The sequence below is a fragment of the Saimiri boliviensis genome, chromosome 7, assembly GCF_048565385.1.
Source record: "Saimiri boliviensis isolate mSaiBol1 chromosome 7, mSaiBol1.pri, whole genome shotgun sequence".
NCBI lineage: Eukaryota > Metazoa > Chordata > Mammalia > Primates > Cebidae > Saimiri > Saimiri boliviensis.
In genome coordinates, this window is record NC_133455.1 from 51,220,937 (window position 1) to 51,248,915 (window position 27,979).

The 27,979-nt window shown below is 35.2% G+C and overlaps 1 protein-coding gene across 2 annotated transcripts in view; it reads right to left on the bottom strand.

Annotated features, from left to right (window-relative positions):
- ACSS3 (acyl-CoA synthetase short chain family member 3) overlaps nucleotides 1–27,979 on the bottom strand; it is a 175,008-nt gene that overhangs the window by 33,583 nt on the left and 113,446 nt on the right. For both annotated transcript variants that reach the window (XR_012518404.1, XM_003927836.4), the window contains exons 10-13: nucleotides 18,011–18,106; nucleotides 14,927–14,990; nucleotides 3,686–3,767; nucleotides 1,084–1,206 (exon numbers count right to left, since the gene is read on the bottom strand). Coding sequence is in view for 1 of the 2 variants with exons in the window: in XM_003927836.4 (XP_003927885.3) it covers nucleotides 1,084–1,206; nucleotides 3,686–3,767; nucleotides 14,927–14,990; nucleotides 18,011–18,106 (365 nt within the window). In the remaining variant the exon portion in view is untranslated. The remainder of the gene's footprint in view (nucleotides 1–1,083; nucleotides 1,207–3,685; nucleotides 3,768–14,926; nucleotides 14,991–18,010; nucleotides 18,107–27,979) is intronic.

The window sequence follows — 27,979 nt, forward strand, 5'->3', positions numbered from 1 at the left end:
AATGGGAAAAAGTATGAACCCTTAAATACTACTGGTGGCTATGTAAAATATCACAGTCACATGGGAAAACACTTTGGTGGTTTCTCATAACCTTAAACATACACATAACATATAAGCCAGAAAACCCATTACAGGTATTTATCCAAGAGAAATAAAAATATTTTTTATACAAACACCTGTATTTGAATGTGTATAAGAGCCCTATTTATAATTGCTATAAACTAGAAATAACCCATATGTCCTTTAATGGATGAATGAATACATGAACTTGTTAGTAAACCTACATAGTGAAATTCTATACAGCAATACAAAAAGGCAAATTCTTAATAAATGCAACAACTTGAAAGGAACTAAAATGTATTTTCCTAAATTAAGTAACTCAGTCTCAAAGTTTACAGTACTGTATAATCTACTTATATAAAATTGGAGGAAGGCTAAAACATAGAAATGGAGAAAAAACAAGGGTTACCAGAGTCAGAATACAAAGGTGACATTATGAGGGAATTCTTTGACAGTGTTGAAATTGTTTTGTACCCTTTCTCTGGTGATGGTTACAAGGAACTGGGTAAGTATAAAAACTCATGGTACTGTATGACAATAAAGTAGATTTTACTCCATAGGAGTACGTTTTTAAAACATTTTTTTAAAAACCTGTTCTGGAGGCTTTATGTGACTTACACTGGAAGAAAATTCTCAGGATTTAAGAGTACAATAAAATGTTTAAATCCCACACCACTTAAAGACCGTATGCAAACCTGATGATTAAACACGAGTAAATCAAGAAGCTAGAGGCATTCAAGTAGCAAGTATTAAGCAGCAAAGGTACACAGGCTCTTCCTTAAAGAAACAGATATATGTAAGTGTTTAAAACTCTTCACTACCACCCAGGGATGGCACAGTGTAGAAAATATGAAAATCTAAAAGAGAGAATGTGTATTCAGTGAGAGAGATACAAGAGTAACCTAGCCTCTGCTGCAAATGAAGGGTGTGGTAATTTTCCAAGTGAAATAACCTCAATATTGTCTTCAGTGCAGCTCTGTGTCTAAACACTACTTGGAATAGAATACCAATATTCATCAATACCTCTTCGATGGCACCTGCAGAAATTCTGTGACCTGCAACATTTATTACATCATCCATGCGAGACATAACATACACATAGCCTTCTTCATCCATGTAACCAGCATCCATAGTATCATAATATCCCTGAAAACAAGAATAAATAATGTTTGATTAGCATGTACTATTAAATAATGTAATGATTTTAAACTTGGTAAAATATACAGTGTAATGAAATGGATCTGCTGTGAACATTTGCCTTTTTTCATAATCAGACTAGGAAATTAAACTACTTGTTATCTGGGAAGTGTACTAGAATCTCTTTCCTTCTCTAATAGCCAAGAATAAGTTAAAGTGGTTTTAGAGATGTTTAAGTGTTTGAATATAGAATGGTAAAGTTTATGATCCCGATTTCTTTTTTTAATGGAGAAGTAATAGCTCAATACTAATTCTAATATACTTTGGTATTACAAAGTAATTCTTTGATATAGTTCTTAATTGTATTAATTTTTAAAAGTATTAAAGCTCCTAATGAATAATTTCACAATATAGCACTAGTTTATTAATATGGGTTAAGATCAGACTCAAGTTTCAGTGAAATTTAATAGTGAGCATGAAATTTAATTTTTAGTCACTCAAAGTAGAACATTTTTGCTGGTCTAGAAATCACAGTAGAATAAGAATAATGATGAATAAGAAGTAGAAAAAAAATATTTTTCCTAATGCTTCTTAGTTATTTTGAACCTATGTTTATGAGCATGGACTTTAGTGCAAATCCTGGAAAGCCACTATTGTATTTCTTAGACTTTCTTAGACTCAGTATTCTGATCCATTAAAAGGAATAATGAGCTCTGCCTTATAAGGCTTCTGTGAAACATACATGAAACAGCACATAAAAATGAAGACAGACTTGGACACATCATGAGCTCTCAATAATTTTACTGCAATTAATACTTTTATTAATATTAGATAGATAATCTAGAGTAGCAGTTAAGGGCATGAACTCTCAAGCCCAACTATTCTGGTTCAAGTCTCAGTTCTGTAGCTTCTCACCTATGTGAATTCAGGGGAAGTTACCCAACCCTTCTGTGCTGCTGTTATTAATTTCTCAAATAAGAGGTTTGAGATCAGGTAAACAGAGAACGGAGTCATTTCATATAGTTTAGCCATAAACAGGGGCTTTGAGGGAGCTTTTAGTGTTAAAGGTGATCATGTTAAAATCACATGCACATATCATTTGCCATTGTCAGGCTACAATCAATCATGTCACCACCTGCTCTCTGACGATTTAACTGTTTCCCTGTCAGGCAGATAGACTGAGCTTACTAGAGTTAACTATACTGACAAATTATCCCTGCCACACTCTATCAGGGGATGTTTAATCTTGGCTATCGAGGTAATTCAATGTTGCCATTTTTTTCTAAAGAAAGCTATTTTAATTCTTGTCATTTGTCCAGTTGATTAGGTTATCTGTCCTTCACTAACAAATAATAAAGATAAAATGCCAAATACTTTGGCAAACTTTTTTAGTAAAATTCTGAATGATCGGAATTTTTTAAGATTAATAAGTAAGTATGAAATTTAATTTTTAGTCACTCAAAATAGAACATTTTTGCTGGTCTAGAAATCAGAGAACGAGAATAATGGAGAAAAATAAGTAGAAAAAAATATTATTTTTCCCCTAATGCTTCTGAGTTATTTTGATACCTAAGTTTATGAGCATGGACTTTAGTACAATTCCTGGAAAGCCACCCTTGTGTTTCTTAGATTTTCTGAGACTCCGTATTCTCATCAGAATATCTAACACTGAGCTATTACTCAGTATTCTCATTTTAGTAAAAATCATTCTGAATTTTACTTAGTGAAAAATGAGGACCAGGTGTCCCTGTTGTGGGGGCAGTAGAGGAACAACAGAAAGATGATGTGAGCAGACCCTGATGTGTTTATCATGAAATGCTGTTATAAACATAACACACGTTGCCATGGAGTACAAACTTTCACACAATAACAGAACATCAAACAGGAAGGCACTTTTTGTTATCCAGAACACTGGGTGTGGGGCTTTCAGTACACTGTTTCTGTGCTGTATTTGTATTTTTAAAATGAGATTTTAAAATAAAGAGCTCAGAGAACATTTGATGAATATCAAAAATAGATGAAAAAATGGAAACATGACTTCTGGGCAAGCTAAATGGATTTTGCTCATATAACCGATAAAAGAAGAGGTTAAGGAGTCTTAATCGCATTCTGTAATTCTGATCTGTTGCTCTCTTGCCTGTTGGTAAAGAGGAATCCAGTAGAAGAAACAACATAAAAAGTCCAAAAAACATTTTTATGTAACAAAAACATTCCTGATACTGAGGACTATTAAATTCTAGGAAAAGCTGTTAGGAAAAACGAAGAAACATAGAAGTCCAGAGACTGACAATAAGTGTAAAAGTGTAAAAATGACTTATTTAGATAATTGTAAGTTGGGCATTCTTATCCTTGAGAGCTGGAAACTAGTCCAGATAACCTTTAAAAGTTGCTTTTTGATCTATGATTCTGGGAGCAAGTTTCTTAATTTAATAGGCGAGAATTCAGAAAAGTACATAAGAAGACAAAAAAAGCATATTAAAGTTCTTACGGGAAATTTTTCAAAGTATAAATGCTTGAATGCTTCCTGATTCTTCCAGAGTCCTGAAAAAGCCCCAGGTGGCAATGGCAACCTTACGTAAAAACAGAGACGTTAAAATTATGATGAAAGTGGTGATAAAGACAGGTTGATTAGAACTATTATTTTTCTAGCGTGATGAATAATTACAATTTAAATCCCACATTAAAATATAATTCCTGAATCTGGACAGATCATGTCTAATTGAGGTTTATGTAGCTGATCACTGTACAGCAGAATTGTTGAAGAATGACTTTAGTCTCTGGAAAGTTCACAAAAGGCACAAATATGTGGAATTTAATTATTAGCAATAATCATTGTTTCGATGAAAAGCATAATATTCGCCAAAAAGAACCAAAATGTGTGTCACTGAATTACTTTCTAAGAAAACAATTCTTTCACCATTGAATAGTTATTTCTTTGAAGTACCAAGATGTCATCTTTGCCTGTCTCTTTGTGTAATAGAATATTCTAATTAAGAACCCAGTGTACAAACTTATTTTCATAATCAATGTGCCTCCCTCCTCTGGGAATTCTCTCTTTCTGCTTCCTTTTTTCTTTCCATGATCATCCAGACCCATGTGATTTCTCACTTCTATAAACACACGGAAATCCTTCAGTGTTTAAAATACACAGAACTATGTATCTTTTGTTTCCAGGAAACTTCCTCCTTATACTTCTTTCATTTACAGTGTCAAACAGTTTTGCTTATGGCAAGGGCTTAACCTCAGATTTATTTGTTTATATATGTATGTATGTATGTATGTATGTACATATGTATGTATCTATGTTTACATAAATGAAATTCTCATATTTGTTCCTTGGAGGAAGTACCCTTCCTTCCTTCCCTCCCCCCTTCCTTCCCTCCCCCACTCCTTCCCTCCCTCCCTCCCTCTCCCATTCCTTCCCTCCCCGACTCCTTCCCTCCTTCCCTCCTTCCCTCCTTCCTTCCTTCCATAAATAAATGAAGTTCTCACATGTGGTCCTTGTAGGAAGTGCCTGCTAACTAAGACAACCATTCAAATTGCTTTCTGAACACAGAAACCTTCTCGATACTTTAGTTTGGAATTTTCAATACTGTAAAAACTTAGGAGCTTTCAAAATCATATTTACACAATAAAAAAATAAAAAGTACTACATGGAGTTCTAAATGTGTAGTTCTGATGCCAAGAAAATTGAAAATGTAGTAGAGATGGCTACTGTCCACATAAGACAACATCACACACACTCCCCACAGCAGTGTTTTCGAGTTTGACAACACAAAAGAAAGTAGTGTGGCCACGTGGCCACCTCAACATTAGAACTTCATGGCACTGACTTTTATTCTCACATTCTGTCAGGAACAAAATGCTGTTACAAATGGAAGCAGCTACTGATGCCTCCCTGGGCAGCGCAGCAGATATGGCCTATTTCCATAATGTCCAGCCTCCCAGTAGTGAACCTGGGGAGAACTTATTCCTTGCTAGATGCTCTTTATTTAAAATTATTTTAAGACAGAGGAAATATGTTACATCAGCATTTCTGGATTTCATTTTACATAAAATGCACATGTGGGTATTTTGTAAACTGTAAAAGAATCCAAAGAAATGCTGTTGTGTTGTTGCTACTGCTGTTGTTATTATTACTGTTTGCTAAATCTGTATGAAGGCAATAGGCTGAAATCAATAATCACTCCAGGTTCTTTAACTGATCTTACTATGTCAATATTTGCAAATAACCATATAGATAATTTCACTTCATCAGTTTGTTTTGTTAATATTTTACAGAAAAAATATAAAATCAATTTTTAAATACTGAAATATAATATGACTATAACAACTACTAACAATCTATTTAGCAGCACTTTCAGGATGCTGAAGGTGAAGAAGTGAAGAGGACCCTAGGAAAAAGTGGTAAATTGCATGCCAATATGGGCAGCGAAAGATAACATTAGTGAGTGAAGTAAACTGTATGTAAAATAAATAATAAACCTGACAAAGATGCATTCTGCTTGCATATTAAATAAGAGAAATTCTTCAGTTGTTCCCAATAAATATATCACAATATATAGTGTTTTTCTGAATTTCATGGTGCCATTTTTGACATATACCTGGGTATTGGAAATTATTTCTCTACTATACTGAAGAAAAAGAAGAGGTATCTGTGATAATGGCAAACAACACTTCTTATGGATTGTGGGCAATAGAGAGTGGTGGAGTCTGAAGCAAATTACAGTGCACGTGCCAGGTACAATGAGAACAGCTATTTTTTAATTCCACCTGATTGCTGATACACAGGAATGCTGATTCAAATATCTGAACAGCTCATGATGAGATTTATGCATATCAAAAAACATCTATTAAACAGGCATTTTTTCCCATTCTATCTACCCCAAATCAAACATTTTGGTCCACCAGCATCAACTCACTATCTGCTCATAGTAGAGACTCCTGTTAGTAATCCTACCCAAATGCGTTAGTATTTGGTGCTTTGTACATGAGCTGAGTATCCAGGTAGCCTAGTATGAACCTAATTCAGAAGGTTTACACAGGACCAAGAGGATAGCATTTTACAGAAAGAATGTTACAGAGAGAAAGAGAAAATCTCACACTTTCCAGAAGTCAGTTAGCTTTGCAACCTCTATTTTTAAAAGAAGATGCCCTGCTAACCTGTATTTCTTCTTGCTTCTCAAGAAAAATATGGTGCTAGCAATCTGTAGCAAATAGAGTATACTCCTATAATTAATTGATGCCTACAGGATGAAAGCATAGGTAGCCATCTCCCAGAAAAAAATAAGCCTTAAGGACACCAGCTTCCAGAGATGTTGCACCAAACTTTAAATATGTGCACAACATTTTTGAAGAACAAGGAAAATACACATTTTCACACCATCTCCCATTCTTACAAGAAAGATCTGGATAAGTTTATGTATACACCTGTAGAATCTGGAAATTAAGAATAACACAGTACAGGGTGTATGAACACTGAGGACTCTCTGAACTCCCAGAAATTTAACGTAAAACTTGACTGTTTCCTAGGAGGGTTTTTGGCTTTCATTTAGTTATTGGAACGTTGGTAACATTCACCAACCTCTGTTAAATGGAAAGCCTCTGTTAAATTAAAACCTCTGTTCAACAGAAAGCCCAACCTAAAGTGTACTTTAGTGGTAAATATTGGTCACCCTAAGCATACCTGAAAATATCTTTAATCTTAATGATTAAGAATAGAAAATATCAGCATTTCACTTTCTCTTTGGAATTAAAGCCACCCTTATAGAGGGACATCATATGTCTAGTTAGTTTCCCTTGGATTATAGAGGTTATTGCTATTAAATATGACACATGGTGCTGGGAGATAACAGGGAAGAGAATAAGAAAAAGAGTGAGAAACAGGGGAAGAAGTAAAAGAGATAAAATGAGAAGGATGAGGTCCCAGAATAGTGAAAGGACAAAAGTAGGTGCTGGTATCATTCAATTCATCTTGTAGAGGCATCTAACAAAGAATTCAATATATGTAATATGGTGCAGACATTTTGTACAAAAGAACACATGAGAAAAGAGTGAGCTCAAAGAATTTGACATGCAGAAAGTGATCTATGATTTCAATCTTGAATAGGTTCATGAAGCTGAAAAAGGAGTAAGAAAGAAAGACACTTCATGCTGTGTGACCAACATTCCTGAACCCTTCCTTCCCTTCATGTGTTTCTTCTGTTTCTCTGTTTCATTTATTCTTTCCATTCAGTCAGTTAACCAGCAAATAGATAATGATTTCTTAAAATATATAAGGTATAGCAATAAGGGCTTGAAAAAATAAAGTGGATAATGAGCACACAAGTATAAATAGCCTGCTCAATCTAATCAACACTTACTCTGTGTGTGTGTGTGTGTGTGTGTGTGTGTGTGTGTGTGTGTAAACAGTTCTGAAAATTATGAATAGGTGTGATGGTTAAGTCTAAGCATCAATTTAGCTTGCCCAGGGTACCCAGATATTTGGTCAAGCACTTTAGATGTTTCTGTGTAGGTATTTTTTAGATGAAATTAACATTTAAATCAGTAGACTTAGGGTAAATCAGATTATCCTCCATAATGTGAATGAGCTTCATCCAATCAGATGAAGGCCTTAACAGAAAAAAAGTCTGACTTCTCAGGTGGAGGAAGGAATTCTGCCTTCAGATTCAAACTCCAACTTTTCCTGTGTCTTCAGCCTGCTGGCCTGTCCTGCAAATTTTATACTTGCTAGCCTTCACAACTGCATGAGCTAATTCATTGAAACAAATATTTCTCCCTCTCTATGTGTGTGTGTGTGTACACATCCTATTGGTTCTATTTCTTCGGAGAACCCTAACTAGTACAATAGGACATGTTAAAGCCAAGTTGCCAAAGGCTTTTAGAAAACAAAAGATGTAATTGGACCTTTGTTCTAGGAACAATACTGAAGCAGGTGTGATGAACTGGATAACAAGGAGCCACAGTAAGAGGATGAAAATTAAATGTGAGGGATGAAGAAAAGAGAAGAATCAAAGCTGACTCTAAAGTTTCTATTCTAGATTAATAGTGATGCCAACACAAAGAATGTAATGTAGTAAAAGCAGTATTTTCAGGAGAGGTGGCATTTTGGGATTTGTAAAAGTAGATAGGTGACTGAGAATTTGGTTAGATACTGAGTTTTAGCAACCTGTGACATCATAAATGGAGCTATCAAGTAATGTGTTAATAAATACATGTCTGAAATCAGAAGGGAGATGAGCCTGGGTGGATATATTGATATGCTCACCATGTGTAGCTAGATAATTACAGAAATCTTAGAAATTGGTGAGATGATTCAGGGAGAGAGTATAAAAGGGGAAAAAGAACTCTACAGCCAAACACCAATGTTAAAGAATTATCAAAGAAAAAAACTCTACTGAGCCAAAAAAAGGAAAAGAAAAAAAAGAAAAAAAAAATCAGAGCTACATGAGATCCAGGAAAAAGGACTTTCTAAAAAGCCACTGGAATAGAGTTTTAATAATGACCAAATATTAAACAAGGTCAAATGAAGTATAAATTTTGTTTGAAAGTGGATGCAGTGATGGTCATGGAACTCAGTAATTAAGATGTTCTGAGTTTACTCACCATTGTGATTTCACTGGAGTAGGGAAAGCAACAGTTGGAGTGATTAAGGAATAAACAGGAAGTAAGTAGGAGCAGTAAGGTTAGACTATACTTTTTAAAAATTAGGTGACTGGAAGGAGATGTATATGTCAGTGGCTTAATGCACAGAGGCAGGTTGATTTAGGATGCGAAAAATTTGAGCAGAACTAACCAGTGGAAGGAGAGAACAGAGATTTGAACAGTAGAGAAGAAAACACCAGAGGAATTACTCAATTGCCTTATTTATTTATTTATTTATTTATTTATTTATTTATTTTTATTTATGTGTTGATACACACATTCATTTTCTTCCTTCAATCAATATTTGTTATGTGTTTGGTATTCCTCATGCACTGTGCTACACATTAATGAAACAAGATATAAACTATGGTCATAGACATATGGAGATCCTAGTATTTTGTGAGCTGCAAGAAGAAATTTGGTATTTTTAGAATACAGATAGGGAGGATAGTGAATGTCTACCTCCATTAGGTTAATAAAATAATATCTAATGCAATCATTCAAGTGTTCATCAGGCAAACTTTACAGAAGGTGCTTAAACACTGCCCTGCCAGTAGCACTTGGAAGAGAAGTTTTTATCCCTATGCAAGGTGTGAACCAGCTGGAAATAGCATGTGGGTTTGTCCCAAGTTCTTTCTCAGATGCTTTCAGAAAACTACTTCATTATTCACAAGTCTAACTGAGGATCAGGCTAAAAAGCAAGACATGAAATTGAAATTGGTAATTAATAGAATAAAATAAGAATATGCTTTCTGTTCCTCACTAAGATGATGTGGTATGTTAAAAAATCAGATGTGGTAATTTGAATATTGATTGAATATTGAAAAAGATCTCTAAAGAGAGACTCCTAAAGGAAACTATACAATAGTCCTAAAGAAAAGTGGTGGGGGGGAAGGATTCAGAATTGGAAGCATTTGTTTTTATACACACATACATACTGACACACACACAGACACACCACACACATGCATGCACGCACGCGCGCGTGCGCACACACACACACACACACACACAGAGTAGTTCCCCTTTATCTACATGGAATGTGTTCTAAGACTCCCAGTGGGTGCATGAAAGCATGGTAGTACTGATCCCTACATATGGTTTTCCTATGTATACATAGCTATGATAAAGTATAATTTATAAATTAGGCACAGTAAGAGATGAACAGCAACAACTAATATCAAAATAGAGCACTTAGAACAATATGCCAGCATCACTACTATTGCGCTTTAGGGCCACTGTTAAGTAAAATAAAGATAAGTTGTACACATAACTGCAACACCTTGACAGCTGATTTGATCATCAAGAAGGCTACTAAGTGACTAAAGGGCAGTAGCATAGACAACATGGATGCACTGGACAAAGGGCTGAGTCACATCCTGGCAGGACTAAGCGGGACAGTACAAGAATTCATCACCTACTCCTGGTGTGCAATTTAAAACGTGAATTATTTATTTCTGAAATCTTCCATTTAATAATTTTGGACTGTGGTCTACCATAGGTAACTGAAATTGCACAAAGTGAAATTACAGATGATAGGGACTGCTGTGTGTGCATATGTGTGTGTGTGTGTGTGTGTGTATTATGTACATACATATATATATATACACACACACAAACACACATATGCAAACATGTGAGAAGAAAATGTGATCAGTGAATGAAAACATGGAAAAAGAGGCAATAAGACACAGATAGACATTAGGTACATATGAGCTACAGCAGTTTTTTTTGTTTTGTTTTGTTTTGTTTTTTTGCAATATTCCAAATTAACATCTTTCTACTTATTGCTAAGGATTATTACACATGAAGTGAAGGTCTTTTTTCTGGAACAGTGGGTGCACTGGGGCTCCTTTTCTAAAGTTACAGAGAAAGAACTTTTTTTACGTAGTTACAAGAATGTAAAAGTGTGTTGAACTGGCAGAAGGAAGGGAAAGATGCAAAAATACTAAGAAATGAACTAGTTAATACCTATACTCACCCTTCAAATTTGAAAGCAAATGCTACCACCCTTGATACCTTGCCCAACTCTGTCAAGCAGAGTGAAAGAGGGCTTTGGTACAACTCATCCAATTATGAATTGAGAGTTCTCTTAGAGAATTTCCTTTCCTAAAAGACCATTCTGAAGGGGAAAGGTGAGTAACTGAGGCAGCAGTGATACCCATGTGGGAAGAGAAGCATTAGAGGGCTAAGAATCCTTAAACAGCTAGATCAGGAAGAAGGATGTCCGTCACCCTAGAAGGTAACACATTCCTGGCCAATCTGAAATATTAAACTCCTAGATGCCTCCTATTCTAGAAAAAAGATGGTCTATATTCACTGCTCCATTTGGAATTTCCATAGCAGTAGAAATAAATTGAAACTGGTTCCCCAGAGAGATCTGGGTTAAATCCCAACTTTGCACTGTCAGTATTTCCTACGGTGTCCTTAGGATTTTCTTGAGATTTCTACATGAAGTTACTTCTTATCTCCCCAGAAGAGACTGAACATAATTTCTTTCCCTTGGAGCAGACAAAAGACTAGATAATAATGTGAGCTCCAACTGTGCAACTACTAATGTTGCATAATCTCTCATGTCTAGAATGAGGAAGATAATGTCTGTCCATTACCTACCTCGTAGTGTTGTTATAAGGCTAATAAAATATCATACCCCAAACTGTATATGAGATTTAGAAAGGAACAGGATTATAAGTATGTGACATGCTTAGTTATACTCAAAGAACACCTGGATGAAAAGAAAGCTTCCCTGGCTCTTTCCCAAGATGGCAACACAGTGACTGAATCACTCGAAGCTGTAAATGTGTGAACAGATAACGTTAACCATATCTGAAGAATGAGAAATTGGCAGGAACTAAAGTAAAAGCCGCTGGGACAATTCCATACAACTCCCTCACACCCCACCCACTATGGCCTGCAGGGCACAGCACAGGGTGAACAGGCCACATTTCCGATAGCAACAACGGATCTGGTCAGAGAAAAATGTTTGCCCATCAGAGAGAAAGAGCCAGAGACCTACGGCTTTAATAACAGTGAGCCTGTGCTACAGAGAAAGGCAATTGCAGTTACAATTTTCTTTCATGCCCTGCTCTCTGTTGCCTGGAAATTACTGACTCATGGTTTTATTTCTGCACTTTGGAGCTCAGGATGCAATTATAGGAACACCTTCTAAAATTCATGAGTGTTTTGTATTCATAGGAATTCAGATACCATAACTCTCCTACTAAATTAACTGCCTGGAGTAGGTTTCCAAATCAAAAGAATTTTCTAACATTCATGTGGACATGAAGTTCTCTCTTCTACTAGAAAGATAAATTCTGTGAATGAAAGTAATCTAATAAAACACTAAAACTGCAGAATTCCTTTTTATTACGTCCTAAGGCCTACGGTAGTTCAGGAATTGCTAAAATGGCCACCTTCTTCTAGTCAAGGGGTCCCCAGGAGAACAAAGCAGTGATTTTCAGAATGCCATAAAAAAGAATGTAGAAAAATCTAAGTGGGTCAAAAGGTTTTTTTGGTTTTTATTTACTTGTTTGTTTCCACGTATTACTATTTCTAAATGTGAAGCTACACAAATGAGTCATCAGATATGTAACGTGAAATGTTACAGATGTTAAATATAAAATCATCCTACACATACTGCAGACAGCCATTGGGATATGTGAGTAATTTTCAGGTTGATAAGTTAGGGTGGAATGACTGCTGGCAATGTGAGTTTCAAAAGGAAATTATTGCTCTCATAGATAAAATGAGTTCCTGAAAAAAGGTTTCAAAATATGTTCTGTGAAAGAGAGAAATCTTGGTGGTAACCTTTGTTTTCTGATTATTTCTACCTTACCTTACCTTTCTAATACAAAAATATTGATAATATATTCAAGTATCTAGTTTCACTGTTAACCTAAGAGAGGAATCAAATTTTACTGTTTGTCATAACATATTACATGATCAAGTAATTTATAATTAAATATCAGAAACCTGGATCTGTGCAATAAAATTATCTTAGGAATACAGAGGGGAAAAAATTGTGAATTGGTGACTATCTAAACCACAGAATGCTTTAAGGCAATAGTTGTGTTACCTTTAAGTATTTGAAATAACACTAATGGCTATAAGAAAAAATTATAGTTTATGTAGGACACTGCTATATTTCATTATCTCTGAATGGATGGGGTATGAAGTATCCCATAATGAGTGATAAAACCCATGAGGAGTTTAAAACTGTGCTGGCATCAAATACCACCTCTGAAATCTTGCAACAGGTTGTGGAAGACAGAATAGATGACTCACAAAGTTAGGAGGTTATACAAAAATGTATGCTGCTAAAGTGCTTTGAAAAGCTCTCAAAAACCATGTTATTCCCTAAGCAAGCTAAACATCCACCCACAATCATGTTCAAATTACTAATTTCTTTGACAAGCCTCCCTTCTTCTCCTGCTGCTTTTCCTTTGAACAGGTCAAATTTGAACCAGCTCTATGTCAATACAGATTCTGTTTCAGAGAATTGTGAATACAAATGAAATGTTCACTATTTAATTTTTCCATCTTATTGGATGTTTTCATAAAAATGGAAACTTTCAACAAAGTAATATAGTGCTTACATGTTTACTGATAAGAACATGAGAAGAATTATATCATAACTTGTGTTTTCTATTAGCTTTCTATAAAGTTAAAATCTCTCTACCTGAAGAAATATCTTCTTTTTTTAACTACTGCTTTTCATGTAATTTTTCATAGAATTTAAAATATCTTCTTTACAGGAAGCAATCTTATGCTAATCTAAAAATGCCAAGTAATAAGTTCTTTTGATTTCCAATAGAAATAAATAGGAAAGCAAATAACTTTTAAAACCTGATATACAATGTTCTGTATTTATAGTAGCTCAGTGTGGTGAATTCTACTACTAAACTCTATCAGTAAAGATGTCAACATCATGCTAATCAGAGGGACTAAAGCAACTTCTCTATCAATTATTAAAATATCACATATTATAAACCTTTTAACTTAATCAACTTCCATTTCTGCTTCCACTAGCATAACAATTTTAAAGTACATGTCTTGATTTAATTAAAGTAAATTTAAAATTTTTACTTTAAATGGAAGCATTTTGCCTATCAAATGAACAATGATAAAAAAAAATGTTAACAAGAAGATGGGGTATTTGTTAAATCAGGAACTTTATAAGATGCTACTATTTGACCCAGCAATTATACTTTCAGAAATCTCTTGAGTACTATTGCAATTATCAGAAAAGCAGAAAAAGATGATCAAAAAGATGTTCAATATAGTATTATTTATAATTGTAAAAATTCAAAAAATACTAAGAAGACTACAATGGGGATAAAAATTTTGAGAAACAGTAAAAATTAAACATGCTTATGAGACAAGGTTAAGAGAAAACAGGAATACACAGAGATAAATTGATTCACCATCATAAAATGTTTTTCAAAAAGTGGACTGTCAAATCAGAAACAGAAAATCAAATACTACAGGTTCTCTTTCATAAGTGAGAGCTAAATAATGGGTACACATGAACATAAAGATGAAAACAAGAAACTGTGGGGACTCCAAAAGGTGTGAGGAAGGGAGGAAAGGTTTGAAAAACTACCTGTTGGGTACTATTTTCACTATTTGGGTGATGGGTTCACTAGAAGCCCAAACCCTAGAATTATGCAATATATCCATGAAATAAACCTGCAAATGTATCCCTGAATCTATAACAACAACAAAAAAGAGATATGTAGAAAGACATACATATTACAAAATTAATAATGTATTGCTGAGAGGTGAGAGTACAGAAACTTTATTTGTTTATATTTTATGTAAGTTAACTATCTCTATACATAACCTGTAAAATGAAAAAACAGTGATTTAAAAAGATGCAAAATTTATGGTTTTTGAAAATCACATTTAAATGCATTGCATTTTATGGGGCTTCTATATTTAAATTAAGACAGAGTTGACACAGTTCTTAACACACAAGTTTTTTCTACAATCTCCTCTCTAGCAGTAACACTGCAATGACTTCATTTTTTCTTAATATTATACACCCATTTTTGCCCTTTTAAATAGAATTGAAATTTTTGCTTACTTTACCACAATATTTCCTAAACACCGAGCCTTCAGTTTTTGCATGTTGTCATCCAAAATCATAACTGCAAAGTAAAATATAAATATTTGAATAAAAATAGCCTTAAAGCTTAAGCATATTTCTATAATTTTTATATTCAACCCCAAAAATCTCTAGCTTAAGAAAGTAATCTTTTAATTCCTTGAGACTGTGAACATATATAAACTAAAATATCTTACAAAAAGAAAAAAAAAAGAGCACATGTATTTGATTCCTAACATCAGACATTTTCTTTAAGAATGTCCTTTAAATGAAGAGATCACACCTCAAATATGTGGTAATTTTATGTCTATGTCCACTAAATATATCCCTGTAGTCTATTTGAAGCATTAAAAATGTGTTCAGCTTTTTTTAAAGTAAAGGAAACGAAGTTTTCAAATACACCAAAAAATATTATGTGCAACAAAAATAAAACGCTTACAAGAACCATAAACCCCTTATTCTGATTTAAAGCTTAATATCCATTTAGGAGCTTTAAATTAGGTCAATTTAATCTTCCCCAATATTATCTCAATACTTTCTATGCTGTCCCGATAAAATCCTAAACGAGTTTAGGAGATCAAAGCTTGTATTCACATTCAGTAACCCCTGGTGCAAACTAAATATGAAGATAAGTCATCATCTTCTAGGTTTTAATAGATTATTACATGTAGCCTCATTCATCCAGGTAATTCTACCTTAAGCAACTATGAGAAAAGGAGGATGCTGGTCTCAGAAAAAAAAAAAAATGTCCCCTCTTTGTGTTCCTGGAGCATTTTGTTTTAAAATTCTGTACTGACAATTAGTAGAAGTACCTATATCTCACTAGGTTGTGAGTTCACAGAGGCCAGGGCTAACACATCTTTGTTTTCCTAAATATCAGTATAGTGAACAAATCACTGTATGCCCCTGCACACATTCTGTTATCCATTCAGTTTCCTGGGCTATGAAATGAGAAATTTATTTCTCATAGAGCTTATGCAAGAAGTATTTTTAAAATGTATATGAAACAACAAGCTTGTATATGGTACTCAATAAATGTGTTATATTAAATTAAATGTTTTTTATACACAACGGTTTCTCTCCTTTCCTAAAAGGATCATGTCTTATACTACAGAATATTACATTAGGTTTAATCTCTAAATAATCATGTTATAAAAATACATAAAAAATCATCAATCATAAAGTCACTGGTTCCTTGGTTATAAATGTTTAAGCTGTACTGTCTGCAAGCCAGTTGCTTTCAGACAATGAGAAACTTCTGTATTCAAGTTCCATGGGCATCAAAGCTTAACTATTTCTTACAATTAGATATAAAAATGGTACTGAAATGCTAACAGAGAAATGTGTTTAACATCTTCCACAATCAGAAACTCCTAAAAACGTTTCAACACAAAAGCAATCTTTCTGATAAAAGGAGCAGAGATGACAGACTGTTCAAACAGAGGATTTCACAAAATCTGGGTTCATCACCTTTCCAGGGCTGGAGAAGTCACTGACTTCACAGAATATCTATTTCTGCCCTGAATAAAAAAATCTAAAGCATCTTTTAATAAATATATCTACTAGGTTAAACCAAATGATCCATGTTCTTGTAACTAGTCATTGTCCTAGAAGGAAAATCCAGTATTTTTATGTTAGAGAAGCAAAAGACAAATCTCTGCATTTTGTAATTTATATGCAAATAAGAAACATGTCAGGAATCATATTTTGTTTCCCAAAGCTGGGTTTTCTTCATAAGTCTATTAAGCCAAATTGTGTCACCTTATGCAAATTACAAAACCTCTGTGCCTCATTTTCCTTGTCTGTAAAATGAATACGTGAATCTAAATCAAGTCAGTCCTCTGGCTTTTTTGAAATATTAGTAACACTACTAGCTAAGTCTTACACTGTCTTTATACTGGTAGGCACTGGGTTAATGATTTGTTGCATAACAACACAGAGCAGAAGCCCTGGAAAGCATATAGAAAATATTATTCCTATTTAGAAATAAGAAAACAATGTTTGAAAAGTTAAATGACTTGTATAATTCATATACCTCAGGAGAGCTGTTCAAGGGAAATTATTTAATAATGATTACTACCAAATATTTAAAACCAAAAATTGACAGACTATTATAGCTTTTAGTCATATAAAGCCAGCATCAAAGAAATGCTTTCTTTTGGAATCCTCCCTCTTTTCATTTATTTATTTATTCATTTATTTCTTTATTTAGAGAGTCTTGTTGTGCCTCGCCTAGGCTGGAGTGCAGTGGCACGATCTCAGCTCACTGCAACCTCAGCCTCCTGGGGTCTAGCAATTCTCCTGCTTTAGTCTTCCAGGTAGCTGGGATTACAGGCACAAGCCACCATGCCTGGTGAATTTTTGTATATTTAATAGAGATGGGTTTCACCACGTTGGCCAGGCTGTTCTCAAACTCCCTGACATCAGGTGATCCACCCGCCTTGGCCTCCCAGAATGTTGGGATTACAGGTATAAGCCACCACTCCTGGCCTGTTTTTATTTTTAAATGATAAGGTTTAAAAACTTCTAAATAAGTCTTCACTTCTAAATTAAAAGGCAGCATGTGTAATATATAATAAGAAACTACAGCTTTTGAAATGAAAGCAAGCAAATTCTGAGGGCAATGGTTTGCACTGTCCCCAGTATCTAACTAGCAGTGTTACCTTAAGAAGATGATTTAGCCTGTTAAGTAGTTGGTTAACGCATCTCTAAAATAGTAATAATAGCTCTGGATTAAATACACTTCGGCATGAAATGAAATTATGTATATAAAGTACTGGGCCCCCTGCAAGTGTTTCCTTCATAGTAATTTCACACCCATATTTCTAGCCTATCTTACAAATGATATTATTTTGGGGGTTATGACAGTCATTTAGAACATATTCTGGAAATCCACAACCTTACTTTTGACAGAAAAAACTAAGGCATTCCTTTTTAATACAAGATATTCATTCATCCAAATTCTTATTGAGCATCTAGTTCATTTCATGCAACATAATACACACTAGATTCAAGAAAAGGCCAAATTTATTAACATTACATATTATCAGGGTCATTCCTTACCATTGTATCCTGGAACACTTTTTCCTGCTTGCCCTGGTGGAGGTGTTTTAGAATTGCCTAATCCAATGCATGATGCCGTAATTGGAGATCCAGTCTCTGGAGAAAGAAATGCTATTAATCACTTCATGTTTTAACTCAGAATCATGTTTCTTGAGTGCATGCACACTCTACCCCACCCTAGTTTGGCACATAATGTGGTTGTATTAGGAATAGATGAATAATACAAATATATTATTTAAAAATTTAAAACTAGTAACCTATATATCTACAGTATTAAAACTTAATAATTCATATTTGTAATAATTTATATAGTAGTGCTTCTTCTGAAGAAAAGAAAGACTGCTCCAGTGTTTTCAATTGTGGATCAGCAGGCGTGAAGAATGAAAAATTACGTGACTGCAATGGTTCTATAATACACCTTAAAAGCTAAAATGATCACTAGAAAAGATGCTTTCTCTTGACTCACCTAAAGTTATTTTGTTTATCATTGTTAATTACAGTTGTGTCAAAATATTTTTGTTATTTGTACCTTATTCTCTGGAATAAGTAACCCAAAGATTTTTGATATTATTAGGTTGATGCAAAAGTAATTGCAGTTTCTACCATTACTTTTAATATATAATAATATCATTCTCTAATTTCCCAAGAACTACACTCGCTTACAGAACTTGCATCTAAAGCTGAATTTGGCAATACTTTATCAAGTTGTTCAGAATCTGCTGTTCCTGGACATTAGAAGCCCCAAAACACAGGAAGGAAGAAAATTATAGTCTACTGACTATTCCATCAAAACCACAAACTTTTTCACAACTAACCTCAATGATTGACAAAAAGGCTAATTTGTTTTGTGTCTAAAGTTGTAACATCAGAATATTAGCTATTACCTGATAACCATAAGTCCTGAAAGTGGTTCTTTTTAATGGAGGAATGCACCTATTAACATTGATTGATAAAAGCAAGTTTGGAGTGAACACAATCTCTTAAATATGAAATATATATGTATGAAAGGGCAGGAAAACAGTATTGGGATAGTGAAAAGTTTGGGAATTACTGGCTTAGTATTATACACATAACCTATACGTACATATACCCATGGAATTAACTGTCAAACCCATCATACCCAAAGTAATCCAAAAAATTAAAGGTATCCATCTTCTGAAGTACTCAGAATATGTTTCTTCTACCATGTGCTCTACTATAATTTATCACATATTTATATAAGTTTAGAATTATGGGAAGAATTTATTACTGTTCTTTACTTTCCAGAGTAGTTCATTTTATTATTCACATTTTATGGATGGTGGCTCAGCTGGCATCAATAACAGAATATGAACTCTTGAACATCAAAACACAGTCCTAAGTCACAGTCTAGTGCTTAAGATGCTAAACCATATGGTCACCGCTGAGGATCATCAGCAAGTAACCAGAGCAGACATTTCTGATGTTTAACAAAGAGTTCTCAAGTATTTTCCAAGCCTGATCCCCAAAAAGGAAGATATTTTATGAAATGGCAATCCATAGCCATGTAATACTCCTGCCAATTTTCCCCACGACATAATCAAAGCAAGGGAGGAAGTCTGCATGGACAGAAGCATTAACAGCTTTTCCCTTTTTGTTTTTTCAGAAATGTCCAGGTTCTTACCTTCAGCTATCCTTTACAATAGGCATGAGAGGCAAGAGGAGGGGTGATGACAGGAAGTAGTCTTACAGAGTGAGGTGCTTCAAGAAGATACGCAGAATGAGTAAGATGATAATGGGAAGAGAAACTACTCAGACACGTTAGGAACGGAGATACCAGTTTGAGGATGCTTTTGTTACGTATACCACCCTGGTGCCAGGAAGCTGCTAACGTAAATTTATTTCAGAAGTATTTCTTACCAAGTTTAGTTTGTCAACAGGGACACTCCAGTTACCTGGAGTTCAGACTCTCTACAGTTCTTAACACCATAGAGCTTTTACAGCTTGTCAACAGATGGCTCTAGAATCTAAAGTGTACCTACCAAGGACTCTTGTACCTACTGCCTAAAAGAAAAACAAACAAAAACCCACCACAAGAAATCTCTAGCTGCACCTTACTCTGTCCCACCTCAGTATGAATTCTCATGAAAGATGTTATCACTCTGTTCTTGCTATCACACTGGGAGAAGGGGAATGTAGGGAAAGAAGGTGAGAATATAAACTAGTCTTAAATAAAGCTGCAAGACTGTAAGAAAGGATTAGTGAAGTATTGTCCATATTCACTGCCTAAGCAAGCTGATATACAAACCTCCTGAGATTCCCAAGCATTTTTCTATAGTAATTATTCATTTATAATCCTAATCCTTTTTATACATTATAAGACAACTAGGAAAAGCTTATTTTTCTATATGATTAATTTGATTAATTATATATTTTCTATATAATTAATCTTAAGGATGCTGAAATGATGTTACCTAAAGTACATAATACGTGCTTATAATTTGCACATTAGTAATTCAAGTACCCTGTTGACCTTGTTTTGATTGATTCATTCAGAGGATTAGAAAAAGAACTATTGCTGGCCGGGCTTGGCAGCTCATGTCTATAATTTCAGCACTTTGGGAGGCTGAGGTGGGTGTATCATCAGAGATCAGGAGTTCGCAACCAGCCTGGCTAACATGGTGAAACCCTGTCTCTATTAAAAATACAAAAATTAGCACAATCCCAGCTGCTTGGGAGGCTGAGGCAGGAAAATTGTTTGAACTCGAGAGGTAGAGGTTGTGGTGAGGCAAGATCCAGCTTGGGTGACAGAGCGAGACTCTGGAGGGGAGGGGAGAGAAGACAGAAGAGAGAAAAGAAGAGAAAAGAACCATTGCCTGTGATGTGTAGACAATGGCAGTTCCTAGGACTCTAAGCATATTAAGGAATCATAGAAAGGATAAAAGTGAACTGAAAAAGATCGTAATTGTTGTTACAGATACGTTGGCCCTCCTTCTTTGTACCTCTGAACATCCTGGGACCCAAGGACTGACTCATCTTCAACATAAACATATACATTTTTTCTCACACACTCATGAATACAGACGAGATAAACACCCTTGCTCTCAAACTGGTCCATGTGCAGAATAGGCTTCAGGTTAGTGACAGCCCCTAAGCATGCTACAATCCTTCCTGAAATCCTATGGACTCCCAAAGCCCCATTTCAAAGATGTTCTAAAAACATCTGCTTCATACTACCCAGCCTATAATTAAGTGGCTAGCAGTTATCTAGGGAGACAAGAAATCTAGATATCACGTTGTAATTGGGAAATAGCTACAATAAACAAACCAGAGCATTTTCTTTGTGGAAGAGCATTGGATACTCATTTAGAGACATCTACACAAAAGCACCTAGCCTTAGAAACACAAAATCTCCTGCAAATCATCAGCATAGCTTCTTTAGATAAGAGGCAGCTAGGAAAAAGATGACAGGGAATTGAAGGGTGTGAAGAATGTCACCTTAGCACATTTACACTAATACTGCATTAGAAGCTAATAGAGAAATTTCTCTGTTTTCAAAAAAGGACAAACTTCATAGTATCTTCACTGCATGCCTTTACTGACTCATTCCACTTTTGTATAACAAGTTGTTACCTAAATGAATTTCTTTAAAATTTCTAACTCTGAAGTAAAAACAGGGACGACAACTAGAATCATATTTTTTCAAATATGAATTATGTTACATACCAAAACTTAAGTGCTTTTAATCTAAGTAATTGTGCTTAGTCCCACCACAAGACTGTAGGGAGAAAAGGTAATATTATTTTTACTGATAAAAAATTCTGAGGCTTAGCCAAAAAAATTTAAACAAACTGTTCTCGTTTTCATAGTTTTTTTTCAAAGGAGAAGAATGAAATAGACAAGTAGCACTTCTGAAGTTCTCAAGTAAAAGAGGATGAGCAGGGAATAAAATCACCTAGACTGTGTCTCAGTAGAGGAAGAAAAATCCCTGTTGACAGGAACTGAGCCCAGTCTCCCATACTTGCAAACGGCAGTAGTGGTGGTACAAATCACCTACTAGCAAAGAGTTTTTGAGCAGCTACTATGTGCTAGGTGGTGGTGTTAGAACTGGACATACATCAATAAACAAAAGTAGCCAAAATTTCTACCCTCATGGAGACCTCCCAATTTCTAAGTAGAAGGCAATGAACAACATATTATACAAAAGTAAAAACGTATTGTGCATAAAAGAGTGATAAATACTAAGGGAAAAGAAACATAAACAGAGTCTGAAATGTCATGGAGAGGAGTCACAATTTTGTATTGAACAGGAAAGACCTCCCTGAGTAGGTGACATTTAAGTAAACACCTGAAAGAAGAGAGGATGTGTGACACTTATTTAGGGGAAAAGAATAGAAGAGAAGGAAACCTCAAGTTCAGAGGTCCTGAGTTGGGTTTATTCCTAGATTGTTTGGGAACAGTGAGGGAGCCAATGTGACTGAAACAGAATCACAGAATTAACAGAAAGTATTAATAGGAAATAAGGTCAGAGAAATATTGAGGAGGCAGATCATGCAAGAACACTTTAGATTCATCCTAAGACCTTAGTCTCAGTGATATTGTAAGCTAGTGAGGTTTTGAACAAAAAGTTAATGAATCATAACAATGTAAATGTAATTTATTTAAATAGTTACACACCATTCGGGTTCCATCTACATGTTTATTTTATTTGGGCTGCAAGAGAGATAGATGTGTAGTAGGAAATGCAGAGACAGACAGAACTGTATTAGAATAATTGGTTAATAGATTTCTGTGGCTTCCTAAACATCAGGGACCAATTCACATGATTATTCACAAGATTGGCAGAAAGACTAGGGCTCAGTTGTATGGTTGATGACAGACAGACTGTGGGTAGATGGTCTGCATAAACCAAAGATAATCAGTCCTTTTTGTTACATAAGTGTGAGCATGTATAATACTGATAATTTCTAAAAGACACTTTGACAACTCTTACGAAAAATACTTTATCTACCCATTTTGACATGTGATTATTATGCATTCCATGCCTGTATATTTCATACAACCTATAAATATATACATCATCCATCCACAAAAATTGAAATTAAAAAAAAAAAAAAAAAGAGGCTCATTACTACATTCCCAGCATTTTGGGAGACAAAGGCAGGTGCATTGCTTGAGCCCACAAGTTCAATACCAACCTGGGCAATGTGGTGAAACCCCATTTATAACCCCCCCAAAAAATACAAAAATTAGCCAGGTATGGTGGTGCACACCTGTACACCCAGCTGCTGAGGAGGCTGAGCTGGGAGGATGACTTGAGCCTGGGAGCTCAACAGCCTGAGAGCATCACTGCACTCTAGCCTGGGCAGCAAAGTGAGACCTTGCCTCAAAACAACAACATTGGCAAATTAATTAATTAAAGTTCAATCAAAGCCAATTTTTGAAAGCCTATGTGAAAAATAATTATTCTTGCTGTACTTTATACAAATAATCAGGTCAAGTTTAAGACTGAAACTTATTTTTACAAGCAAATCAGTCTTATCATGATTTGTCTTTAGTAAAAATGTAAGACTGGAGAGAGGAAAATTATCTTCTAAGAACTCTGGTACATACCTGCTATTAGATTCTAGTGTCACCAGTTGTTTTTGAGTTGTTTCCTGCAGTTTAGACTGACCTTGTTTATTCCTGAGAACCAATCAGTGATATCTGACTGCAGCTCAGAAGAAACAAGAGGGACATGTAACGTAAAATTCCAGATTAGTATTCTAATTCTGGATATATATTGGAATCAGATAGCAACCTCCTATCAGTTTGGTTCCAAGTTACAGTTGCCAAGTTCATAGAAATCCTTCTTATTTAGTTTACTTATTTAGTTTATTGGGATAGTTATTACTTATTTTGCTTTACTATTGTGGAATATATTGCTATTGTACTCTATGTGTAGCAATGCAGGATAATTTTACTCAATGTCTTAAATTGAACACTTAATCTTCCAGATATCACCTTTTGACGCAACCCATGATTTATGAGTAGCCCTCAACATACAACCACTTTCTGACTGAGTCTTCTCTTCCCTGAATACAAGAGACCCTAATAGGCAGGAATACCATCACCCCTATTCAGCATGAATAAGTTACAGAAGACGGATTTTTATCCCTCTACAACCCTTAGGATTAGGGTTACCTTATAAAAGGGAGGGGGAAATATGTCAGAGGCATTCAGATGTCAGAGGGATTCCATCTTGGATAGAGACTGGGTAGAATAAGACTGAGACCTACTGGGCTGCATTCCAAGGTCATTAGGCATTCTTAGTCACAGGATGAGATAGGAAGTTGGCACAAGATACAGGTCACAAAGACCTTGCTGAATATAATAGCATGAGGTAAAGCAGCTGGTAAAAACCCACAAAAACAAAGATGGCTGCGAAAGTAACCGCTGGTCATACTTACAGCTCATTATATGCTAATTATAATACATTAGCATGCTAAAAGACACTCTCACTAGTGCTAGGAGCTTACAAATGCTAAGGCAATGTCAGGAAGTTACCCTATATGGTCTAAAAAGGGGAGGAATCCCCACTTCTGGGAAGTGCTTATCCCATTCCCAGAAGACTCATGAAACGTTCATCCCTTGTATAGTTTATAATCAGAAAATAACCATAAAAATAGCCAACCAGCAGCCATTGGGGCTGCTCTGCCTGTGGAGTAGCCATTCTTTTATTCCTTTACTTTTCTAATAAACTTGCTTTCACTTTACTCAGGACTTGCCCTGAATTTAATCTTGTGCGAGGTCCGAGAACCCTCCCTTGGGGTCTGCATCAGGATCCCTTTGAGGTAACATATTCATGACTGAATACCGTCTGAGTTGTTTTAGTCAACAGTACTTACAGCACTAGAATCCCTGGCTGATTTCTGCCTATGATCCCCCAAATCATGAGATATGGTTGTTGTTTTAAGCTGCTAGGTTCTGGAGTAATTTTTTTTTTAACATAGCAATAAATACTTGGAACATTTCCCATTAAAATGTTATATAATCTTTTTTAAAAAGATTTACTGCAAGTCTCAAAATAAAAATTGCACGTAGTTAACAAAAACATTCTCCTAGCCTGCAGTTGAAATCAGGCTGTGTGCCTGAGAGTCATTTGTATCAGCAGGACCAAACAGTACAGTCTCTAACATTCTGCGCTCAGGAAATGTTTGCTGACTAGTACATCCATATTTCTAACATGATTTTAGGCTCCCATGATAAAGATCAGGTGTCTAAAAAAAATAAGTAGCAAATCACAATCTCAAAATGAACCAGAGAAAAGAAAAATAGATGACTCCAGGAAGATAAAAACTTTGTTACTATTATAATTCCTTTACAACATTTTCTTATTCCAAGTATGATATTCAAAGGACAGTCATTCAATAAGTATTTACTGAATATATTCTATTCACTAAAATGTATTTATCTTTGGGAGAAGGTAGTTTTAAGGGTATAAAGACATGCCAAATAGAAACTGTAGCATGTATAAAAGTTCGGAAGTTAGACTGTCAAAGGACTGCAAGTTATTCAGCAGAGCGAAGCTTGCAGGAGACAGTTGTACTTAGAGAGATGATGAGAGACCAAGTGAAAGAAGTGAACAGAGACAGATCATAAAATGACTTTTATGCCAAGTTAGGAAATTTGAATATTGTTTCAGGAACAATGGGAGACATGGGGCTTTCCACAGAGGCGATTAGCTCAAAATTGCATCATAGAAAAATCTCTTCAGTTGCTAACTGGAGCACTAAACTGATGATTCCAACCCAAAGCAATAAATCAGATAGATGTGGGCGATCTGATGAGGTGAGTGGCAGTAGAAGACAAGACCAAATTTTAATTATACTCAATATCAAAAGGTCTTGGTGACTGTCTGCATATGGGACAAAAGCAAAAGGGAAAAGGCCAAGTTAACCTCCAGGGTTATGGCTCACAAGTTAAAGAAAACTAGATGTGAGCAAGGGTTAAGAGGAAGATGTGGTGGCAAGTTCACAAGTCCAGCTCTATAAATGAGAGCTCCTGCTGCATCTGGCAACCTGCCATTTTGCCTTTACAGTGGTTCCAGAAACTACATTAAAACAATATGGATTTAGAAGTCGGTCGCCCATGCTGCGAGTGGAAGTCTTAGAAATAAATCAATGCAGCAACCTAGTACTGCTGAGTCATATTAATCACAGCATCGTGATGGGCATAGAGGCAATTTGTAAAGAAACCATTCTTTCCACCTCTGAATCTATACAGTAAACTATAAATAACCTGAATAGGTAGCAGAAAGAAAGCAGAAACAGTGAGATGTACACTAGTGAAAGAAAATCAATGTAATCTTTGTGTTCAGGAGATGGTACGATTTCAGTTTAAAATACTTAATTCAAAGCAACCTAACTTTTTGTGCAGGAAGACCATTAATTGAAGCTGTGAGACACTGCTCTTATCCTACTCCCTTACCAGCACATTGTCTCTAACTGTGGAGGATTCAATGGAGAAGCCCATAAATACCCTGGTGTTCAATTAGATAAGAAATGCTGAATTAATAAAGGCATGAGATAAAAGAGGTATGGGAGAGGACCCAGGGCAGCACTGAACAATGAGTGTTCTGGTTCTAATCTCAACAAGCTCGCTCGCTCGAGGAAAGTAAAATCTCTATGGTTACGTTTTCTCAAACATAAATTGAGCTTAAAGACTATAAAGTCTCGTTTTTTTCAATCGGAATTAAAGGCCAGGATTCTAAAAATGGCCTTTACATTCATAAAGAGCTATTTATAGAAAGGAAAATGAACATTATATATGTATATGTGTGTGTGTGTGTGCGCGTGTGTGTGTGTCTGTGTGTGTGTGTGTGTGTGTGCGTGTGTGTGACCATCCTGTCCAACATGGTGAAACCTCGTCTCTACTTAAAAAAATACAAAAATTAGCTGGGCGTGGTGGCAGGTGCCTATAATCCCAGCTACTGGGGAGGCTGAGGCAGGAGAATTGCTTGAACTCAGGAGGAGTAGGTTGCAGTGAGTCTAGATGGCACCACTTCACTACAGCGCCAGGCAACAGAGTGAGACTCCATCTTAAAAAATAATAAAAATAAACAATAATATTTTCTGAGTGCTGACTATACACCAGGAATTCTTCTAGGTTGTTAGTATATATTTCAGTTTATTTAAAGCTTTCAATTAGTCCTGAAGAAACTTAAGATCAAGGATTTGCCCATGACTATAAAATAAGTGGCTGAAGTGGGATTTAAAGGCAGACCTGCTGGATTCTGCATTACTTCTCAATACCCACATTGTTTCTCCAAGGAGAATAGTCACCTGCTGTCTTCCAAATTAAAATTCACAGCAAAAGAGGGATTGGGAATTGTTTTGTGGGGTTTTACATATAACAGAGGGAATCAAATTTTCAGACAATAAAGTTTCAAAGGAAGGCACAGATACTCTTGTTCTTGTGAAGATCTATAAAAATGTGACATATTTTCGCCTTTCCAATGTGGATTATATCTGACATTTGCCAAGGGTAAGAGGAGAATTAGAACAGGTATTTCAAAGGCCAAACCAACTTTATATTATTAACTGATTCCACAGCGTCTAGTCTCTTGCCAAAGCATTATCACTAACATAATAATGAGCACAAATAGTGATTCTAAAACATAATTCTACAGCTCTGAACTAATTTGTGTCATGATATTTTTAAAAAATGATATTCTTTTTACATTATAATGCCTGGAAAATGATTTGATGACTACCGTTTGGTTTGGGAATTCATTGTCAGGTGGATTAACAGTTTGTAAACAGTTATTCACTTTCAGAAAGAGAAAGCCTTATTAAGCATGCCTTACACTAGACAAAAGGTTATTCTTTCCACAAACCAAAATTCACTTAGCTTATTTCTAAGCTCTGGCTTTTCAAATTAACGTTAAAAATCACCTACTTTAAACTAATGAAGTCTGCTCTAAATGAGGAAAAAACGCTGTTGCCAGGCAACAATAATGACATAGGGCTT